The sequence below is a fragment of the Chrysemys picta genome, chromosome 8 (genome assembly GCF_011386835.1).
Source record: "Chrysemys picta bellii isolate R12L10 chromosome 8, ASM1138683v2, whole genome shotgun sequence".
In the NCBI taxonomy this organism is placed as follows: domain Eukaryota; kingdom Metazoa; phylum Chordata; order Testudines; family Emydidae; genus Chrysemys; species Chrysemys picta.
Genome location: NC_088798.1, coordinates 79,837,524 through 79,855,761, shown reverse-complemented (window position 1 = coordinate 79,855,761; position 18,238 = coordinate 79,837,524). Strand labels below are relative to the sequence as shown.

The 18,238-nt window shown below is 41.6% G+C and overlaps 1 protein-coding gene across 1 annotated transcript in view; it reads left to right on the top strand.

The window, feature by feature from the left end:
- Nucleotides 1-18,238, top strand: part of DOCK2 (dedicator of cytokinesis 2) — a 492,812-nt gene that overhangs the window by 440,495 nt on the left and 34,079 nt on the right. The window contains exons 36-42 of the mRNA XM_042850773.2: nt 2,157-2,197; nt 3,544-3,634; nt 4,716-4,835; nt 7,369-7,458; nt 8,888-8,992; nt 10,534-10,675; nt 15,677-15,758. Of these exons, the coding sequence (XP_042706707.1) occupies nt 2,157-2,197; nt 3,544-3,634; nt 4,716-4,835; nt 7,369-7,458; nt 8,888-8,992; nt 10,534-10,675; nt 15,677-15,758 (671 nt within the window). The remainder of the gene's footprint in view (nt 1-2,156; nt 2,198-3,543; nt 3,635-4,715; nt 4,836-7,368; nt 7,459-8,887; nt 8,993-10,533; nt 10,676-15,676; nt 15,759-18,238) is intronic.

The following is an 18,238-nucleotide window of genomic DNA, read 5'->3' as shown; positions in this document are numbered from 1 at the left end:
CATACGCTCTCAACCCTCCCCCATCCCAGTTAGGGAACAGATCAAGTATCAGAGAACACTTTCTTCTGACCTCCTCAAAGCAGCCAGGGACTGGTGTGATAGAGCTGTGAAGACAACAAAGAAACAAAGAAATAACCCTACAAAACACAACCTTAACTGAGTTAAACAAGTATTTTTCTAAACAAAACAATCACTAGAAAACCATGATATCAGCAGTGAAGCCCACCATCAATAATCTCCAAAGCAGCCTTCATTTTCTGGCCTCCCCACCCATATACATAAAGACATGAAGCTGAGGAGCTGGAGTAACAAACTCCCTTCCTCTTCCAACAAACAAACATTCATAATCTGCACGTCTGATTCTTCACATTCACATACCCTGAACTGCACCCCTATCCTCATTCACAGGAATTACCAGACTGGATCAGACCTGATGTCCATCCAGCTCTGACAGTGGCCAGCAACAGATGCTTAAAGAAACCCCTTAATCCGCAAATATGGGATAATCTGCCCTAGGGAAGGTTTCATCCTAATGCTTAATAATTAGACACTGGTTTAAATTCTCAAACACGAGGTTTTATATCCAAATTTTTGTTCCATCCTTCGCTGTCCTTAAACTCTGACGCAGTGTGCAGAACCTCACTGCGAGGCAGAACTGATTGGAAAATGAAAAGCCTTTGTGCAGAAAATGTTGCCATTTCTTCCCTTCCATGCCCTTTTTCTCTCTCACACACATTTTTCAATAAAACATAAGAAACTCTAGTAGGAAGACTCTCCTGAATTCATCTTACATTTCCTGTGCCCAGCTTCATTCTGCTATACCAACTTTGACCCATCCTAAGAAACTCTCTCTCTTCTTGGTGTTTGCCCCCTTCATATATACAGATAGTTACCACATACTCCCTTAGTTGTCAATTAGCCAAGGATTGTGTATCCAGAAAGCAAGCATATCTTTGATCATTAATTCAGCCCTTTAATTTGGCTTGTGGCATGTTTTATCCATTTGCTCTCTTGACATGTTTTAACAGTCCACTATTCAGATTTTTTTCTTTACTTGTTTAGACACTTTATTTCCCTTGAGGTGGGGGATGAGGAGAGTTCTTTTGTATTTTCCCCCCTTTTCAACTCCTCCTGCAATGCAGGGCTCTGGGGAAGAAAGCATCCACCCACTAAACTGGCAACTACATGCAGTTTGCAAGTCAGAAATGCTGTGTTTAAATCATCAAGAGGGGAGAGAAGCCAGTAAAATGCACTGGTAGTAAGAGACCAAGTATCTGAGCTTGATGAAGCTTACTCATGAGAACAGTCACACTGAAGTCTCTGAGTCTGGTCCCAGGCTACATTCACCAGTCATTAAGTCTTTTCTTTGGTATAAAGGGGTTGGATAGTAGCAGGATTTCTTCACCAGGCAATTTCTCCAAAAGCATAGGGCTGATATAATGACCTATACCACCCCCCCCCAATCCATTGGCAGTCTCCAGTGAAGGGCATAGGCAGCAAGGGAGCTGTTGTGGTTGGAGTGTACAATATTCCAACTATTCTCTAACTAGTCCCTTGAAAATCATTTCTAACATGGGCACGTTAGAGCAGTCCTAAGGGCTGCTTTAACGTACACTGGAAACCAAAGTGGCCCGCAACAGTCTCAGATGTGCAAATCCATCTTTGCCGCCCTTCCTGAACTCTGCCTCCTTAGAGAAATAGCTCAGAAGTATTTGTTAGATCTATCATCATCAGAAATCCCAAACCCCTTTTAGTAGCTAACTGGTGGAGCATGTAACATCAACGTGCGCCTTTGGATAACCCTTTTTTCCCCTTTACAAAGAAAAGAACCATCACTAATAATTGTAATAGTGAACTGGAAGATTTTATATATGGTTGTGCTATAAAGGAACTAAAATATTGTTTGAAGCAGCCATATTACTGGATTTTAATTGAGAATGTTTTGTAAATAATGCATATCACAAACTGTGATATTAATAATTTAAGTTTTAAAATTTTAATGACAAAATGAGTCAAAATACAGAATTATGTTCTGTTTTCTGCACTGTCTATACAATTAAAAAAGAAAATAATACTTAGCATGAGTAATTTGGTCCTGAAAAGTATTTTAATAACCGAGATTGAAAACTAACACTGTAATTATTTCCCCCCTCTAGAATTTCTACAAAGACATTAACCGTGAAGGGATGTATATAAGGTATGGTAATTGCTCTATTGATTTTTGTTTGAAGAGTGCAGTAATATTCCTTTTATGCACACTGTCTTCAGCATACTATATGGGTTTGTGTTATGCCCTTGGTTGCTCATCATCCACAATGAGTCCATAATATCCTTAGGCTCATTTATACTTTTTAATCTGTTGTTTGCTTAGCTTTCAGAAAGTTGGAATCTATTGTACATATTCATCAACAGCACTTTTTCCCCCTAGAACAAAGTTTATTTGAATGAATCATTGCATTCTCTTTAATGAAGAAAATATAGTTGGATTTGAAGTTGGAGGCAAATCATATCATATATTTAGAGAGAGACAGAGAAACACTTTCCAGTTTTGTAGTATGTGCTCAGACTACAGAGCATGCTAAATATGCAGCACTATATTCAACTTGTAATTGTATGGTTTTCTGCTGGAGCTATATATCACACACACACACACACACACACCAGCAAAACTTTTCTAGCGTATACCTGACTTTATGCTGTCTCTAAGTTTACTTAGAGCCTTAATCTGTCCCCTGTGCAGGGACAATCACTTCTTAGGTCACACTTCCCCTCCCTGTAGGTGGAGGAGATATGACTGGGCCATGGTTATACCCACCGTCATAATAGACCCTTGGGGCCACTGGCAGTTGGTATATAATTTAGAGCAGCCTGAAAGCTGTTCTAACTTATGCTAGAGGCCGTCTTCATGATAGCCAGTTCAGGATTGGAGTAAGCCACGTGCACACCACCTCCATGCTCTTCTTTGATGTACTGTGTTATGCACTCCTCAACTATAGCTGAGGAACTGTAACAATATTTTTTTTTCTTCCTTTAGTCTTATCTGTAGCATTTACATGGGTAAAATGAAACATCCACATAAAATTAGGGCAAAATAGCACAGGAGAAAACAATTAACAATTTATATAACAATGGCAGGTAGTTGGCAGCAGTCAAAAGGCAAACTATTTCTGATAATACTCCAGAGTGCACCAGGGTTTGGAAAATGTGGAGTAAATGTGTTTGTTGCACATCTCAGTTTTACCCGCACAGGTGCAGGCACGGCAGTTACTCTGGTAAAGTTGGCCTGATTGTTAACCCTGCTTTTCTGCAGATGCTCCACAACACAAAGGAAGCTCAGACCAATCTAATGGCCCAGACAAATAAGAGTTAATTAATAGCTTCCCTCCAAATAACCTTGAGATCTCTAAGGGTGGTTACTCCATTACATCTTTCATTCTTTCTGTGGAGAGTTTCACCGTCGGTGCTTGTGGGTGCAAGCCATTAATGCATTTTGCCAGAACTCTATGTATATTTTTAAACTCTGATTTTCTTCTCTTGTAACAGATACTTGTATAAATTGCGAGATCTTCATTTAGATTGTGAGAATTACACAGAAGCTGCATACACCCTTCTACTCCATACCTCGCTCTTGAAGGTTAGACTACTGAGTTCACATTTGAATGTATATAATGAGCTGTCACAATTTTCAGATTTAGAAATGTGTGTGTGTATATATAATCTGTTTTACACAATAAATCAAAGACTTTGTATTAATTATTTCATTAGTAGCAGTCTAATTTCCTGGTAGTTGAAAATACTAAGACATTTAATAAAAATTAGAGCATACTTACTGAGAAGAAATATTAGATGTTCTCAGCTGATGATTTAAAATTATGTATGGGTAATTAAAAATTGTGACAAAAATAATATAAAGATAGGATATGTGACTTTTGGAGCAATTAGCCCTCCATAATTACTGCATTTTTTCTGACCTTACTGTACTCACAATTTCCAAATTAGGGCTAGATTGGAAACTTACATATAATATTGGGCTGTAATTAAATTTGCCCCGGCAGCTACTGCAATATGGGTATATTAAAATGTTCATTTTAAATGATGGGTCACATTTTCAAATTATTCCCTCTGCCTGTTTTCTTAACTGATGCTTATTTTCACTACAATCTAGTTAAGTAGCTGACGTGACCAATAGAGCTGGTTGGAAACTGTAATTTCTGTTCTGTGGGATATTCTATATATATTTTTTTTAAGTTCTAAATTGGTACATAAAGCTCAAATATCCAGAGAAATGAAAATTCTGAAAAATTGAAATTCAGGACCAGAAAAACATTTGTTTCAATAGTGACATTTCAATTCATTTTTTTGACTTTTATATTATATTAATCTATATTACGTATACATAATAAATTAATATCCTAATATGATAGAAAAATAAAAAAAAGTTGAAAATCTCAGAACAAAATGTTTTTACTTTTCCTCAGAGCATTTCATCAGAATAGACACGATTTTGTATTACCTGCATTTTTCAACAGAAAACTGTTCAACCCAAAAAATGTTGGCCAACCCTAGTTACCAACATGAAACAGTTATTCAGGAACATGTTAAAAAATTTGCATCCTTGCCATGGTATTCCCCTACTTTCTGGGAAATACAGAAGAAACTTAACATTTTTTTACTTTGCCTCCAAAAGTATGTGTTTTCTAATGTTTTTCTCACAGTGGTCCGATGAACAGTGTGCACCTCAAGTTATGCAAACAGAATTCCAGTATTCACAGACCCATCGACAGTTGAAAGAGAACTTGTATGAAAAAATTATAGAATACTTTGACAAGGGAAAGGTAACTGTTTTAACATTCCGACTGTGTTACGTTATGCACCAGTGGCCTTTAACAATCATTTTATTATAACAAAACATCTGTTTGGCTATTGGGTAAAATCATTTTGGAAATGTGGGTCATACATAAAAATTTCATCTAAAAGGAGATTCATTATAGACAACTCCTTTTTAATAAATTTGTCATATAAATAAATATACAAAGGAAGAAGGCTAATGTTTGTAACTGACATCCAGTCTAGTTTTTTCTTAGCTCAGGCAAAACAATGAAATAGTGCATGTTGCCCAACATAAATAAAATAATTACAGACATGCAATGAATTTTCCATTAACAAGAAACTGATACAGTTAATTCAGTTCTTATTCTTCCATCACATTATCCTCTTCCTCAAAATACACAGGATATCTCAGAAAGACAGATGTAGTTTTAGACAAGTGGTCAACACACAAGTCATATATAGGCTACTAAATACCTTTTTATGGTCTTTATCGTGCACCTTTTGATGTCCAATAGTAAAGGTCCCTTTGACTCCATGATTGAACCTGTCTTGGGGTGCTTTGGGGATTAGCTCTTGGGGCAGATGCCCCCTTCCCTGGTTTACACACCATCCCTCTCCCTCCCTCTCGCTCCAGGACCCATAGCGACCTCTTTGTGACTTCCAGCTAGGTCACTCAGCCTTCTCCCTTCCCAGTTACCAAAGTCTTTCAATATCTCTCTGCACTAGCAGTCTCCCCATTCACTGCCATGGCCTCAGTGGCTTGTAGGGGAACCCAGGACTGCCCTCTACTCCGGGTACTAGTCCAAGGGCTTTCAGCTCAGCAGTTCTGGGCTTTCCTCTCTCACCCTCACTACTCCTTCCCTGGACTGCTTCCTACACTACTGGGTCCCCATTCTTCCTCTGGGTGTACCAGCCCCAAACCCTCTTCCCAGGGAGTGACTGCCCTTACCCAGAAGCAGCAACCTGGCTTTATAGGCTCCACCTGTTCCTGACTAGCCGTGCCTATTTTCAATTAGTTCCCTGCTCCCTGGCTCCTCCTCCAGGTGCATCCTGTGGAGATAATGAAGAGCTGTAACTGAACAAAGCTCTTCATAACTGAACATACCTGGCCATCTCAACCCCTGTCAATCCTGGGTGGGGTGGATACCCCATCATAGAACCCTTGAAAACGAGAATGAGCAAATTACTGGACAACATACAGTAGGGAATAATTTTGCAGTGGAAAACACGGAACATGGTGCCCCTGTAAATCTTTTCTTATTCTATGTCTGGTTGAAGCTCAGCTGATGTATGGCAAATACCATTTCTGACCTTCAAAAGAACATCTTCAATCCCACCTGTTGAATAATGCAGTTCACCTACAATGACCAAGCATTGCTCCTTTACTTTTTCTTGTTCCACTGTTTGTCCTTAGCTGGTACCAACTTGTTTCCCCAATGTTAGCCTTTCGGACAGGAAACTTCTAGTGCTTCTGCACTGCCTCACTACTGTACTGTGGCACAGACAGTGCAGTGCTATTTAACTGTTATCTAGCAGTCTGTCTATATGCATTTGAAATAGTGACAGTGTAGCAATATCTCTCCATGCAACATAACCCTAGATACACAATAGCTTTAATTCTCCACTTCAGCCAAGCTCTGCTTGGACAGATTGCTGCAGGCAGCTGGTAGCACCTCTCTGATTCAGGGCTGCCCAATCCAAGTGTAGGTTACAGATGTGCAGGACTGGCCCCAATTCATGAGACTGGCAGTGACCTTACATCAGTGGAGGATCAGATATAGCAGAGCTCTCCCTGCCATCCCATCCCCAGCATGTTCCCTCCTTTCCCTTGTCTGGGCTGGGGTGAGGGGTGTATGGTGCAGAAGGCAGCGAAGCCAATGTTCTGCTAGCAAGCAGTCTTTCTGCAGAGGGGGAGATGTCCACCCGCTGTCTCCCAGCTGCTTTAAAATTACTGTGTGAGGCTTACAGCAAAATGCCCTTAGCAGACTGGAAAATCTGGCTCACTATATCCATTGTAGCATGCCTTCCTTCCAGTGTTTCTTCTTGAGACAGAAATTATGTTGTGAGGAATGAAATAAGCTGCTGTCTCATGGGCAGGCAGTGGTTTGGTCTCGAGATCATTTAGCTGAAAAGGACATTTCACCTGATCAAGGACTACTTATGGGAGCACAGATTACAGGATTGGGCCCCTAGAAAGCACAATATAATGTGCATGGAGTTTGTGTCTGAGCCCTTGGAGATGCTGTACCTATGTTTGGAGGATACTGAAAGGTCAGATGATTTTTGGCAGTGTTCTTGTAACTGTAATGGAAACTCACTTGTTCCTATCTATAATGAACCATAAAATATTTTTACTCTGCACATTAAGCTGCTCTCCTGGAATTATGGGTGCCTTGAGTCTTCCATTCCATATGTGCAGTTAATAGATAGCCTAATCAATAAGGATACATAGTTAAACAGTGGTTCCTTAAAACCGTATTTGTTGGTATTCGATTGTACCTGTGTAATTTTACTTTAGAATTTGTGGTTACTTTGCAGATGTGGGAAGAATCAATATCCTTATGCAAAGAGCTAGCAGAGCAGTATGAAATGGAAGTTTTTGACTATGAACTTCTAAGCCAGAACCTGGTAAGAACATACATGGCTCTCTAAAACATTTCAGGAACATAAATAAATATTTTTGAACTCTCAAATGGTAGATAGGTAGACAAATTTTTGAAGAGTCCATAGGAATTTGTGATCCATATTCATTTTTAGATCATTTGACATTCTTTACTTTGTCAGCGATCATGCCCTGAAGTTTGACAAATTAAATAATAAAGTTCCTGTGCTAAAGAGCCTTATAAAAGTGGTTAATTATTATATATGTATGTTTGCTTATTTAATCATTTGACACTATTCTAGAGATAAGATTACATGAGACAAAGCAAATCCCAGGAGTGATTACCTTGCATTAATTGACTTGCAGGGTTTAAAAATTACCTAAAGGACATAAAATAGCCTTGTGCCCCTTTTTTGGTTCTTCTTTATGGTGTAGAAAGAAAGGTTTAAAATATCCCCCCCTCCGCCCCCATATGCTTTTGACATTAGAATTTCAGATCCTGTCAAGCCTGGAAGAGTCTGTGGTGACTGGAGAACTAGTGAAGTAGTGCCATCACAAGAGCCAATAGAATGAAAGCTGAGAAAATGAAAGCGGAGGGGATTTTTAGGCCGGCTGTTTAAACACTGTGTGTTTTATTTTTACTCACACATATTTATCCTCAATAACGAATCCAAATTTTGAATAAAGGAGGCTTTTTTGAAGATTCAACACCTTTGCCATTTCAGTGAAGGTGTTAGAGCTCAAAATGAACACATACCCGAACCTTCCAGGGGAGTCAAAACTTGAATTTGATATTCCTGAAATGTTTAAAGTGAAAAACAAATCTGGAGGAATCCTGACCACTCCTCACACTTGCACTTTTTTCAGACTTCCTCTATATGTCATAAATCAAAAGATTATAATCCTTATTTTAAAAAAAATCTCTTGCAGTCCACATTTACATAGCCCAGACTAAATGCAATGTTATACCTGAGAACACAGTCAATGAAATGAAGCACTGTTCTCAACTCAGTATAGCATACGTACGTCTGCCCCTCATTCACCACTGCTACCATTATTCTGAACAGCTGGCCCAGTCCTCACCAAGCTACATTAAGGACATGAAACATTTTCAAGCTCATTATCTCACTAACCTTATCAATGAAGTTACTTACCAACTATGGATCCTACCTAGTATAATTCTGAGGTGTTTGACAGCTTGTTTCCAAACTTGTTAGTTAGGGATTACCTGACTTTGCATACATTTTAAATTGTTTGACCCCGTTTAATTTTGCTGTGTATTATGCTTATATAAACAATTTATAAAACAATGTGGCACAAGAAAACTGTGTAAAGAGTGACTGAATGCTGTATTTTTTAAAAATTATCCCGGTAATAATTTAAATATAGAAACCATTTTCCTTGAAGTATTATGATTCTGAAACAACAAGACTGAGATACCATTTTTGATTTCAGATTCAACAAGCTAAATTTTATGAAAACATCATGAAAATTCTGAGGCCTAAACCAGATTACTTTGCCGTCGGATATTATGGCCAAGGATTTCCCACCTTTCTCAGGGTAAGTCTCTACTTTGTATATTTCTCCTTCAACTATATTTTTCTATACTCATAAAAACACCACTGCACTCTACTAGTAAAAATGTACTTAGTCTCTGGGGAAAACTGATCTTCATTTAATCCTGCATTGGCACCAGATTTCACAATTATCTGAAGTATTACTTGTTATAATAGCACATTAAAGCCTTCCCGGATGGCAATGCGTCTAAGTTGATTGTGTCGTTATTCTGATTTCCCTTGTAGACTAGAATACCTTCATAGTATTCTATGAAGTAAAAGGTGGAGTAAAAAGGAGTAAAAGGTGGAGTAAAAAGGCAGCATGCTGAATCCTTACAAGATATTATAAGTAAGCAAAGGCTTCCCAAATGTTACATATTTCACAGACTAATGAAGGTACAGGGTACCAGGAAGCAATGAAATGATATTTAAAGTTCATATCAAACCTTAAAATCTAGTTCATTTTCACACACATTTGTAATTTTTGGTAGCTCTCATTATGAGCGAACAAAAGATGACATCTGAACTGCTCCTTAGCTACACCTGAAGGATGTGTGTCCACACTTCTGGGGGCTTGTCAGAGAGACGAGATAGTGCATGGAAAGCTTAGGTTAAGTCTACAGTGCTCTAGGTTGCTGCACCTACCTGGTCGTGTGGACCTTGCAATTACACACTAAGAGTATATCTACACTGCAGCTGGAAACAAGCCTCCTAGCCCATGTAGGCAGACTGGTGCTAGCTCCACTCAGGCTAGTGCGCTAATAGCAGCATGGATGTTGTGGCTCCAGGAGAGACTTGGGCTAGGGTGAAATACACCCTCATGTTTGAGTAGCAATGGAATGCCTCCCTTCACCAGTTCAGCCTTACAGTCTGATTTTACGTGGAAGACAGTCAGTAGAACGCCTGCAGAGGAGAGAATTTCACCTTATTTTTAGGTTTTAGGTGTTAGGTATTTAGGTTAAAGTATTTGACTACTCACCTTAATTTAATTTAATAATAATGAATTTTCCCCCTGCTTCAAAAATTAACACTGAATGGGTGTGTTTCACATATTTATAAGAGCAACTGCTTCTTCCCTTCCCGATCTCGTCACACCACGTACGCTGAACGACAGACAAGAACTCCTTGGAATTGACTGTGCAGTAAATGAGAAGTTTATAATACTGGGAGAGAGGGATGGAGAAAAGAGAATTTATACATATATTATAAAGCATGTTTCTTTCATAAAGGGGAAAGAAGAAAAGGAATTTTAATATTTCACCCACCTCCCCATTGCCTGTTTAATTACTACTGTAAAGGCACATTCTGAATTCAGCCTTTTTTTCCTCTTTCTGTCTCACAGCATGAAGTATTTTCTTTGGGGAATCAGTGACACTTTCCTGGAGCTAGTGGAAGTGGGTTATAATCAATTATTATATTTCTGAAACAATTAGAGGCCACTATCAGGTTCAGAGACCCCACAGTGCTAGGCCCTGTACAAACACACACACAGGCCCTGCCCCAAAGACTTTCCAGTCTAAGAAATCTAGTATTTGTCTCTTGCAGAACAAAGTGTTCATTTACCGTGGGAAGGAGTATGAGCGGAGAGAAGATTTCCAAGCACAGTTGATGAGCCAGTTCCCAAATGCAGAGAAGATGAACACCACCTCAGCCCCTGGAGAGGATATGAAAAACTCTCCTGGTCAATGTATCCTTAAAGATAGGAATTTACAGAATAAGGAAAAACTTGTTTTGTCAAGGGAGTCTGATAGCAACACTGTTGAAGTTCATGGTTCCTGTATACAGCGATGGCAATCACTGTTACTGAGGTTGGCTCTAGGGGACTTGATCATTCAAAGTTCTGAGTGTCTCGTGAGGTGCTGAGCATCCTCAAATCCTCTTAACAATGAAAAAACAGAATTGAGCTGCTTTGCTTGCCTGTAGATGTACTTGGTTCAGAGAAAAAGGGATTTTGCCAGTATTGGTAAGCAGATGTGGCTTCAAGACATACAAGGCTGGGTGGAGAAAAGTTGTTCTCCCTTGCCACAGAGGGCAGGACAAAAGGCAATAGGTTCAAACTGCAGCATAACAGATTTAGATTGAATCGCAGGAAAACCTTCCTAACTGCAAGAACGGTAGGACCATGGTACAGACTGCCTCGGGAGGTTGTGGAAGCTCCTTCACTGAAGGGTTATGAAAGGAGTCTCATAGCTATCTATGTTGGGTGTTTTAGACACAACAAATCCTGCATCTTGGCAGCGGTTAGCCTAAATGACTCTTGCAGTCCCTTCTAACCTTATGATTCTAAGGTGGAGTTATGTTAAGCAGGAAGGTGCCTACAGACAAGGGGCTCCTGTACAGTAGTATGGTGTAAATCTGTCGATTGAGGCAGTGCAGCACTGTGAACTAAATCACTATAAAATGATTTTATGGAAAGGCATGTATTCAGCATGTGTGTGCAGTACCATGTACAGTAACTCCTCACTTCAAGTTGTAGTTATGTTCCTGAAAAATGTGACTTTAAGTGAAACAATGTTAAGCGAATCCAATTTCCCCATAAGAATGAATGTAAATGGGGGGGTTAGGTTCCAGGGATTTTTTTTTTGCCATACAGTACAGTACAGTACTATAGCTGGGAGGTGCCTCCACCTTACCCCAGACGGGCACAAGCCCACTGGCACTGGAGACAATGAGGCGGGCAAGGTGGTGTAGGCTAGGAGGTGCTGTAGGCTAGGAGAAGCACATTGTGCAACAGCAGCGGCAGCTTCCCCTACTCTGCAAGCACCAGGGGCGGGGTGCTCAACCCTCGGCCCGACCACGCCACCCTTTTCCCCAAACCCCCATCCTTGACCCGCCTCTTCTCCTCCCCCCCTTTAGTCTGCACACCGCGTCCTCGCACCTCCGCCCTCCCTCCCGCCCACGGCAATCAGCTGGCTTGCAACGTTCAGAGGGTAGGAGGGAGGGGGAGCCTGCGCGCCGAGTCCTCGCTCCTCTCCCTTCCCTCCTGAATGCCGCAAGCCAGTTGATTGCCGTGGGCAGGAGGCAGGGGGAAGAGGGGGAAGGCACTGATCTGCGGGGTCTGCCAGCAGGCTAGAGGCACTGTAGGGGGGAGGGGTATAGGGGAGCTGATAGGGGGGCTACCAGCTGTGGACAAAGCAGGCAGCCAAACAACGTTATAGCGAAGTATTGCACAACTTTAAATTGAGCATGTTCTGTAATTGAGCAGGGACGTAAGATTGAGAGGACGTTAAGTGGAGAGTTACTATACACAACTCCCATTAATGTGAACAGCAATTGTATGTCTAATTCCCTTCACATCATGCTGAAAACAGATTGTGTAAACTTTTTGTGGGTTGGACTGTCTCTTACCCTGTGTCTCTACAGCACCTAACACAATGGGCCTCTTGTGCTGTTGTGGAACTTCACACTGCAATCAGGGCCGGCTCCAGGCACCAGCCGAGCAAGCTCGTGCTTAGGGCGGCAGATTCTAAGGGGCGGCATTCTGACCAATCTTAGGGTGGCATGGCCGCCTTTTTTTTTTTTTTGGTTCGCTGCTTCGGCCGCGCTGCACCCTTGTGTTTTTTTGTTTGTTTGTTTGTTTTACTTTTGTTGCGCCGACGACTTTCAGTGCGCCACTGTAGCGGGCGGCGGTGCAGAGGAGGGGAGCGCCCTGCTGGGAGCGGGCTGTGCGCTCCGTCTGCCCCAGCCGGTGCCAGGTCTGCAGCAAGCCTGGCAGCCCGTGTCCTTCCCTCCATGCCAACCGACAACTTTCAATTCACCTGCAGGCGGGAGCGGTGCAGAGCCCTCCCGGCAGGTGGTGCAGTGGGAGAGGCCGTGTGGCGAGCGCCCTGGCTGCCCCCCTTTTCTCCCTCCCCCGGCTAGCCAGGGTGCGCACTCTGCTGCCCAGGGCATGTCTGCAGTGCAGGAAGTCCTGTTAGCCAGAGTGCAGCCGCCGCCCGCCCAGAGGCTTGCCAGTGCAGCTGTGGGAGGCAGCCACGAGCCGCCAAGTAAGTGGCACCGAAAGTTTGCACCCTGTTTATTTGTTTGTTTGTTTTTGCTTGGGGCGGCAAAAAATCCAGAGCCGGCCCTGACTGCAATCAATGGTAAAACTCCCATTGGTTGCAATAGGAGCGGAGTTATGCCAACATTGATGGTTCTTAAAAATCCTATCCTAGAACTTCAAAAGTTTTGGTCTGATTTTAGGAAAACAAAAATCTGCAAATGTTTGCAGGTACATATGACCTGTTGGGTTTTTTTGTTTAAACTGGCTAACTTGCCTAAGTACACTGGTCTGAACTGGAAAAGCACAAGGAAGAACAGTGAGGGATTAACTAGAGCAGGGGTTCCCAAACTTGGTTCGCGGCTTATTCAGGGTAAGCCTCCTCCTGCAGCTCCCATTGGCTGGGAATGGCGAACCGTTGCCACTGGGAGCTGCGAGCGGCCATACCTGCGGATGCTTAGGTAAAGAAAGTGTCTCGCGGCCCGCCAGGGCCTTACCCTGAACAAGCCGCGAACCAAGTTTGGGAACCCCTGAACTAGAGGATACAAATGGAAGAAAAATATATTATGTTCTGAACTGGTAATAGGTAGAAACTGCACTGAACTTGAAAAGAGGGTGAGACTAGCAGTCATAACCTGTGTGAAACGGACAAAATAAGATGGGCATGATGTTCCACTGACAATTATTAGTTTAGTCAAAATCTGGAACCTGCATTGCTAAAATATTCCTACATTCCTCACAGGACTGAGCGCCAGCAAACATTGTTATTTTTTTCTGGATGTGCAACAGATGCACGGTATGACCTTGAACAAGTTGCTCCCCCTCTTTGTCCCTCAGCTGTAAGAAAGGAGAGTAAGGATTTTTTACCGCACAGGAGAACTGTGAGGATGAATTCCTATTGTTTGGCAAGCACTTTGACAGGCTCAGTGGGAGGGCTGTCAGCGCAAAGTGTTGTTATTCAATACAATTCATGCATGTGGTCTGTCTGTAACATCCAATGTTATGAACTGCTAAATTTAGTTAATTCATGTGCTTTCACACCATATTATCAGTATTATTTACAACTTTCCAATATTTCTTGGTTCTTTTCATTTCCAGGATATTTCTGAATTATAAGATAAGGCAATATTTTATTGAAACATCATAAATATAAATGTTTCACTATTCAGTTAGTTATTTTGTACTATGGTTTTTAACGGCCCGACTCACTTACAGAACATGCACCTAAAGTCTTGTAACCATTATGCATTTCTTTTAAGAATACTTCATAACAGGTTGTCAAGATATCATCTGTTCCTTTCTCAGTCCCCAACACTCATGGGGGATGGAGGGGAAGCACTTAAAGAGAAGCTCTGATTGTACTTAATTTATCCTCCACCCTCTCTTCAAAAAACACACTTTAGCGTATAGATGTGATAGCTTTTGACATCCACCCCGCCTGTTGCTACCTGCTGGGCATCATTTCAGAAGTCTATTGTAAGAACCAAACACTCTTCATTTTTATTTGAACAGTATATTGTAATTGTCCTCAAAAGCTACACACAACAATGGTCAGGGCTACATCGGCTGGCTTCCTAGAACTGCTTGTAAATAAATCATGCACATGCTTTTCTAACACTTGAAATCTAAGTTTAAATCTACTTAGTCACTGACACATGTCTTGTCTCACCAGCTTGGGTATTTTCTCTCCTTCTCAAAAATCCTTTGCTTCTGTTAGAAACACCCTGGTGGCACAGTGACATAATTCTGAACAATACTCCCCCTTCATCCCCAAAATACACCTGTACTACTGCATTTAGGGCTTGTCTACATAATTAGTTATTGCTCACCAGCATGTTGTGCACTAACTTGCCAAGTGGAATCTGGTGTGTAATAAAAGTTTCCTAGTGTGTGCTGATGTTGTCCTGTGGTACTATGTTAACACACGCTAGGAAACTTGTGCTGCACACCAGCAGGGTCCACACAGGCCAGTTAATGCACAACATGCTGGTGTGCACTAGAAATTCTACCCCAGTTGGTGCTGCACTAACACATCTTGTAGAAACAACAAGGAGTCTGGTGGCACCTTAAAGACTAACAGATTTATTTGGGCATAAGCTTTCGTGAGTTAAAACCTCACTTCTTCAGATGCATCCGAAGAAGTGAGGTTTTAACTCACGAAAGCTTATGCCCAAATAAATCTGTTAGTCTTTAAGGTGCCACCAGACTCCTTGTTGTTTTTGTAGATACAGACTAACACGGCTACCCCCTGATACTTGACATCTTGTAGACAAGCCTTAATGTTTGAAATGCCTTTGTTGGACTCAGGGCCGGCTCCAGGCACCAGCTTAACAAGCAGGTGCTTGGGGCGGCCAAGGGAGAGGGGCGGCACCTGCGGCAATTTGGGGGCGGCAGGTCCCTCACTCCCTCTAGGAGCGAAGGACCTGTCGCCGAACTGCCGCCGCCAATCGTGGCTCTTTTTTTTCCCCTCCCATTGCCACCGCCGGTCACGATTGCGATCGCGGCTTTTTTTTTTTTTTGCTTGGGGCGGCAGAAATGCTGGAACTGGCCCTGGTTCGACTTGTGATTTTTTTCTGTTTGTTTTTTGTTTTGATGAAAAGCAAAACTAATGAGCAAACATGAATACATTTGTTTGCTCTTGGACAATATGTTCTTTGTTTTCCAGACTACATAATATCTTTCATATGTCCTTAACCTGTGTGATTTTAGACATTCAGTGCTTTACTGTGCAACCAGTTTTGGAGGAGCATACCAGATTCAAAAATAAGCCAGTACCCGATCAAATCATAAAGTAAGTTTATTTTTGTTGGATAAATGTTACCATAAAAGGGGTGAGAGTCTGGGTTAATAGTCTAAGGAGAACTAATTAGTTTATTAATACAGCCAATTTATTGGTGAGCCAAGGTGCATTCACTTATCTCAGTTACTAAATTTATTTTTCCTGACATTTCAGAGAATCTCATCAGCTATTTAAACACTACCGTATGCTTATAGAAAAAAGCCCAACTTACTCTGGCTATGCAGCCAAATTCTGTTCTAATATATACGCACTGCAGCTTCATTGATTTCAGTGGGACTGAACGGTTGTGTGCCAGGGTAGTGTTTTGCCACAGTCTGCTTTTCTTCTCCCTAAAACACAGTTCTCAGCCTCTTATCCCCGTTCCCTGGGGAAATTGCAGGGGATGGAGGATGTGTTGTTGTTTTTCTAGAACAGAACATGAATTTGTATACTTGTCTGACCTCCAAATCAATGCCACTGTTTTTGCTAATATACTTCCTCACAGCCTAAAGGGTGAGGTGCAATGGAAATCGGAAGCAAGCAAGTGTTAGTTCCTTCAAATTCCCTCCTGATACTGCTTATTTAAAGCATTGGCTAAGAGCAGCAGCACTAGGGAACTAGGGATAGGTTTAGATTAAAAGAAGATCTACCTGGCCTAAACAAATAAACAAAATAACCACCTAAACAAACACACACAGGTGAGCACTGGGGACAGCAGAACCAATATTAGTAGAGAGCAGAGGCAGGTCCGGTTTAAAAACTACTTTATATGCCATTGTAGCCTCAGGGGCAAAGCTCCTTTCCCTCTCTTCCCAGTGATGTCACCTCTGGTGGTTTCAGCAACACCAAGACAGCATCTCTGCAACTGCTGCCTTTCTGTTCTTCCACCATGCCTAATTCAGAGAGCCCTGGAGCTCCAAGAACAGTGACACCACTCATCCTGCTTGCCCTTCCTGCCTGAGACAGCTACTGTCACCTCTGAACATTAAAACTCACTAGTGTTTGCATGGCACTCTCTCATTTTCTATAATTTTCCCAACATGTCTACTCATAATTATTTTTGGGTCCTTCCTTACACCTTCCTGCCCTGCTTATCCTCTCCTGAGCAATACTCTTCAGACTTCCCTCAGAAGCCTGCTCCCTGAGTTCATAGACTGGGGAGGGAGAATCCTGCTGCCACCTGGTGCCTGAGGGTGTGTGGCTCTTCCTCCTAAGTCCAAGTCTGGATTGGATTCACGGGTCTCACCTCCCTCCGTACCCAGTTGCCGGGGGCTCACAATGCTCCTGGGAAGTCTTTTGTTCCCGGGAACTGGCTCCATCCCCCGAAAACTCTTTCTTCCCAGAAACATATCTGGGTCCTGATGTCCCACATGTTGTTAATCATCTAGCTGATCCAGTTTCAGATCTCTTATTGCTACTAGTAGTCCTAGGAAAAAGTGGTCAAAACTGAATTCCCTTTTCAGTGTGCCCTTACTATTGAAGTAAGGCAGATAATGGTAAAGCTTAGCTTATCGTAGAGGTGAATTGCTGGTGTTCCTTGTGTTGGTTTAGAAGGCTTTGATTCAACAGGAAGAAAAATGTATATCTTTAATGGGGTAGAAATATGCTAGCTTGGTTCAAATCTGCTCTCAGGAGCAACTTTCACCCAACCTATTCAGCTGTCATATATGGCAAGGATATTAGCACTATACATGCCCTCCTTGGAACTGATCAGTGATAGGTAACATCTTTCTTTTCAGGAATACACAGATAACAGCCAATTATCCTTATCTTTTTAGTCTAATCCTGTTCAGGCAGCTTAGCAGAAATATAAGACTCAGTGATATCTTCTTAGTTGAATAAAAGGGTCTTGATTCTTAGCTAAGAGAATTTTCTGAAAGCAATGTGAGGCAGCTGCATTTTGCTCGAGAAGGATGTCGTCACGCAGTTCCACATTTGAAGGAATGTGGGGGTTACCTTTAACAATATTGGCATTAAGTCTCTTCAGAAAGAAGGCTGAAAGTTCAACAGCTTTTTATTATCTTATTAAATACAGTTAGAATCCATTGCCTGGCTCTTTCTGATTTATAAACTGTTCCACGGGCTTTTGTTACATTCAGAATGGATTACTGCAATTCTTTGTCTGCAGGTTTGTCAGTAGCATCTTTACAGCTATTGCAACTAGTCCAGAATGCAAAAGCATGAATGAGCCACCTAAACTAAAAGGATGGGAACAAGCACATTTCTCTTATTTTGAGATGAAATGTAATTTGTTGCTCCCAGTTTCAACCTGATTTTTTTTTATAAATGGTGACTGACAAGCACCTCAGTGAATCTGTCCCTCTTTCACTGGACTTTAAAGTCACTGCAGTGCCAGCCATAGTTTGAACTTGGTGACTGTAAGACTCTTGAAATCCTCTACATAAAGGAAAATCTTTTGCCTTATGTAAGATTTTGAAATCATGTCTCAGCTGCAGAACTCAGCCAGACTGCATTAAATTTCTTCCACCAAT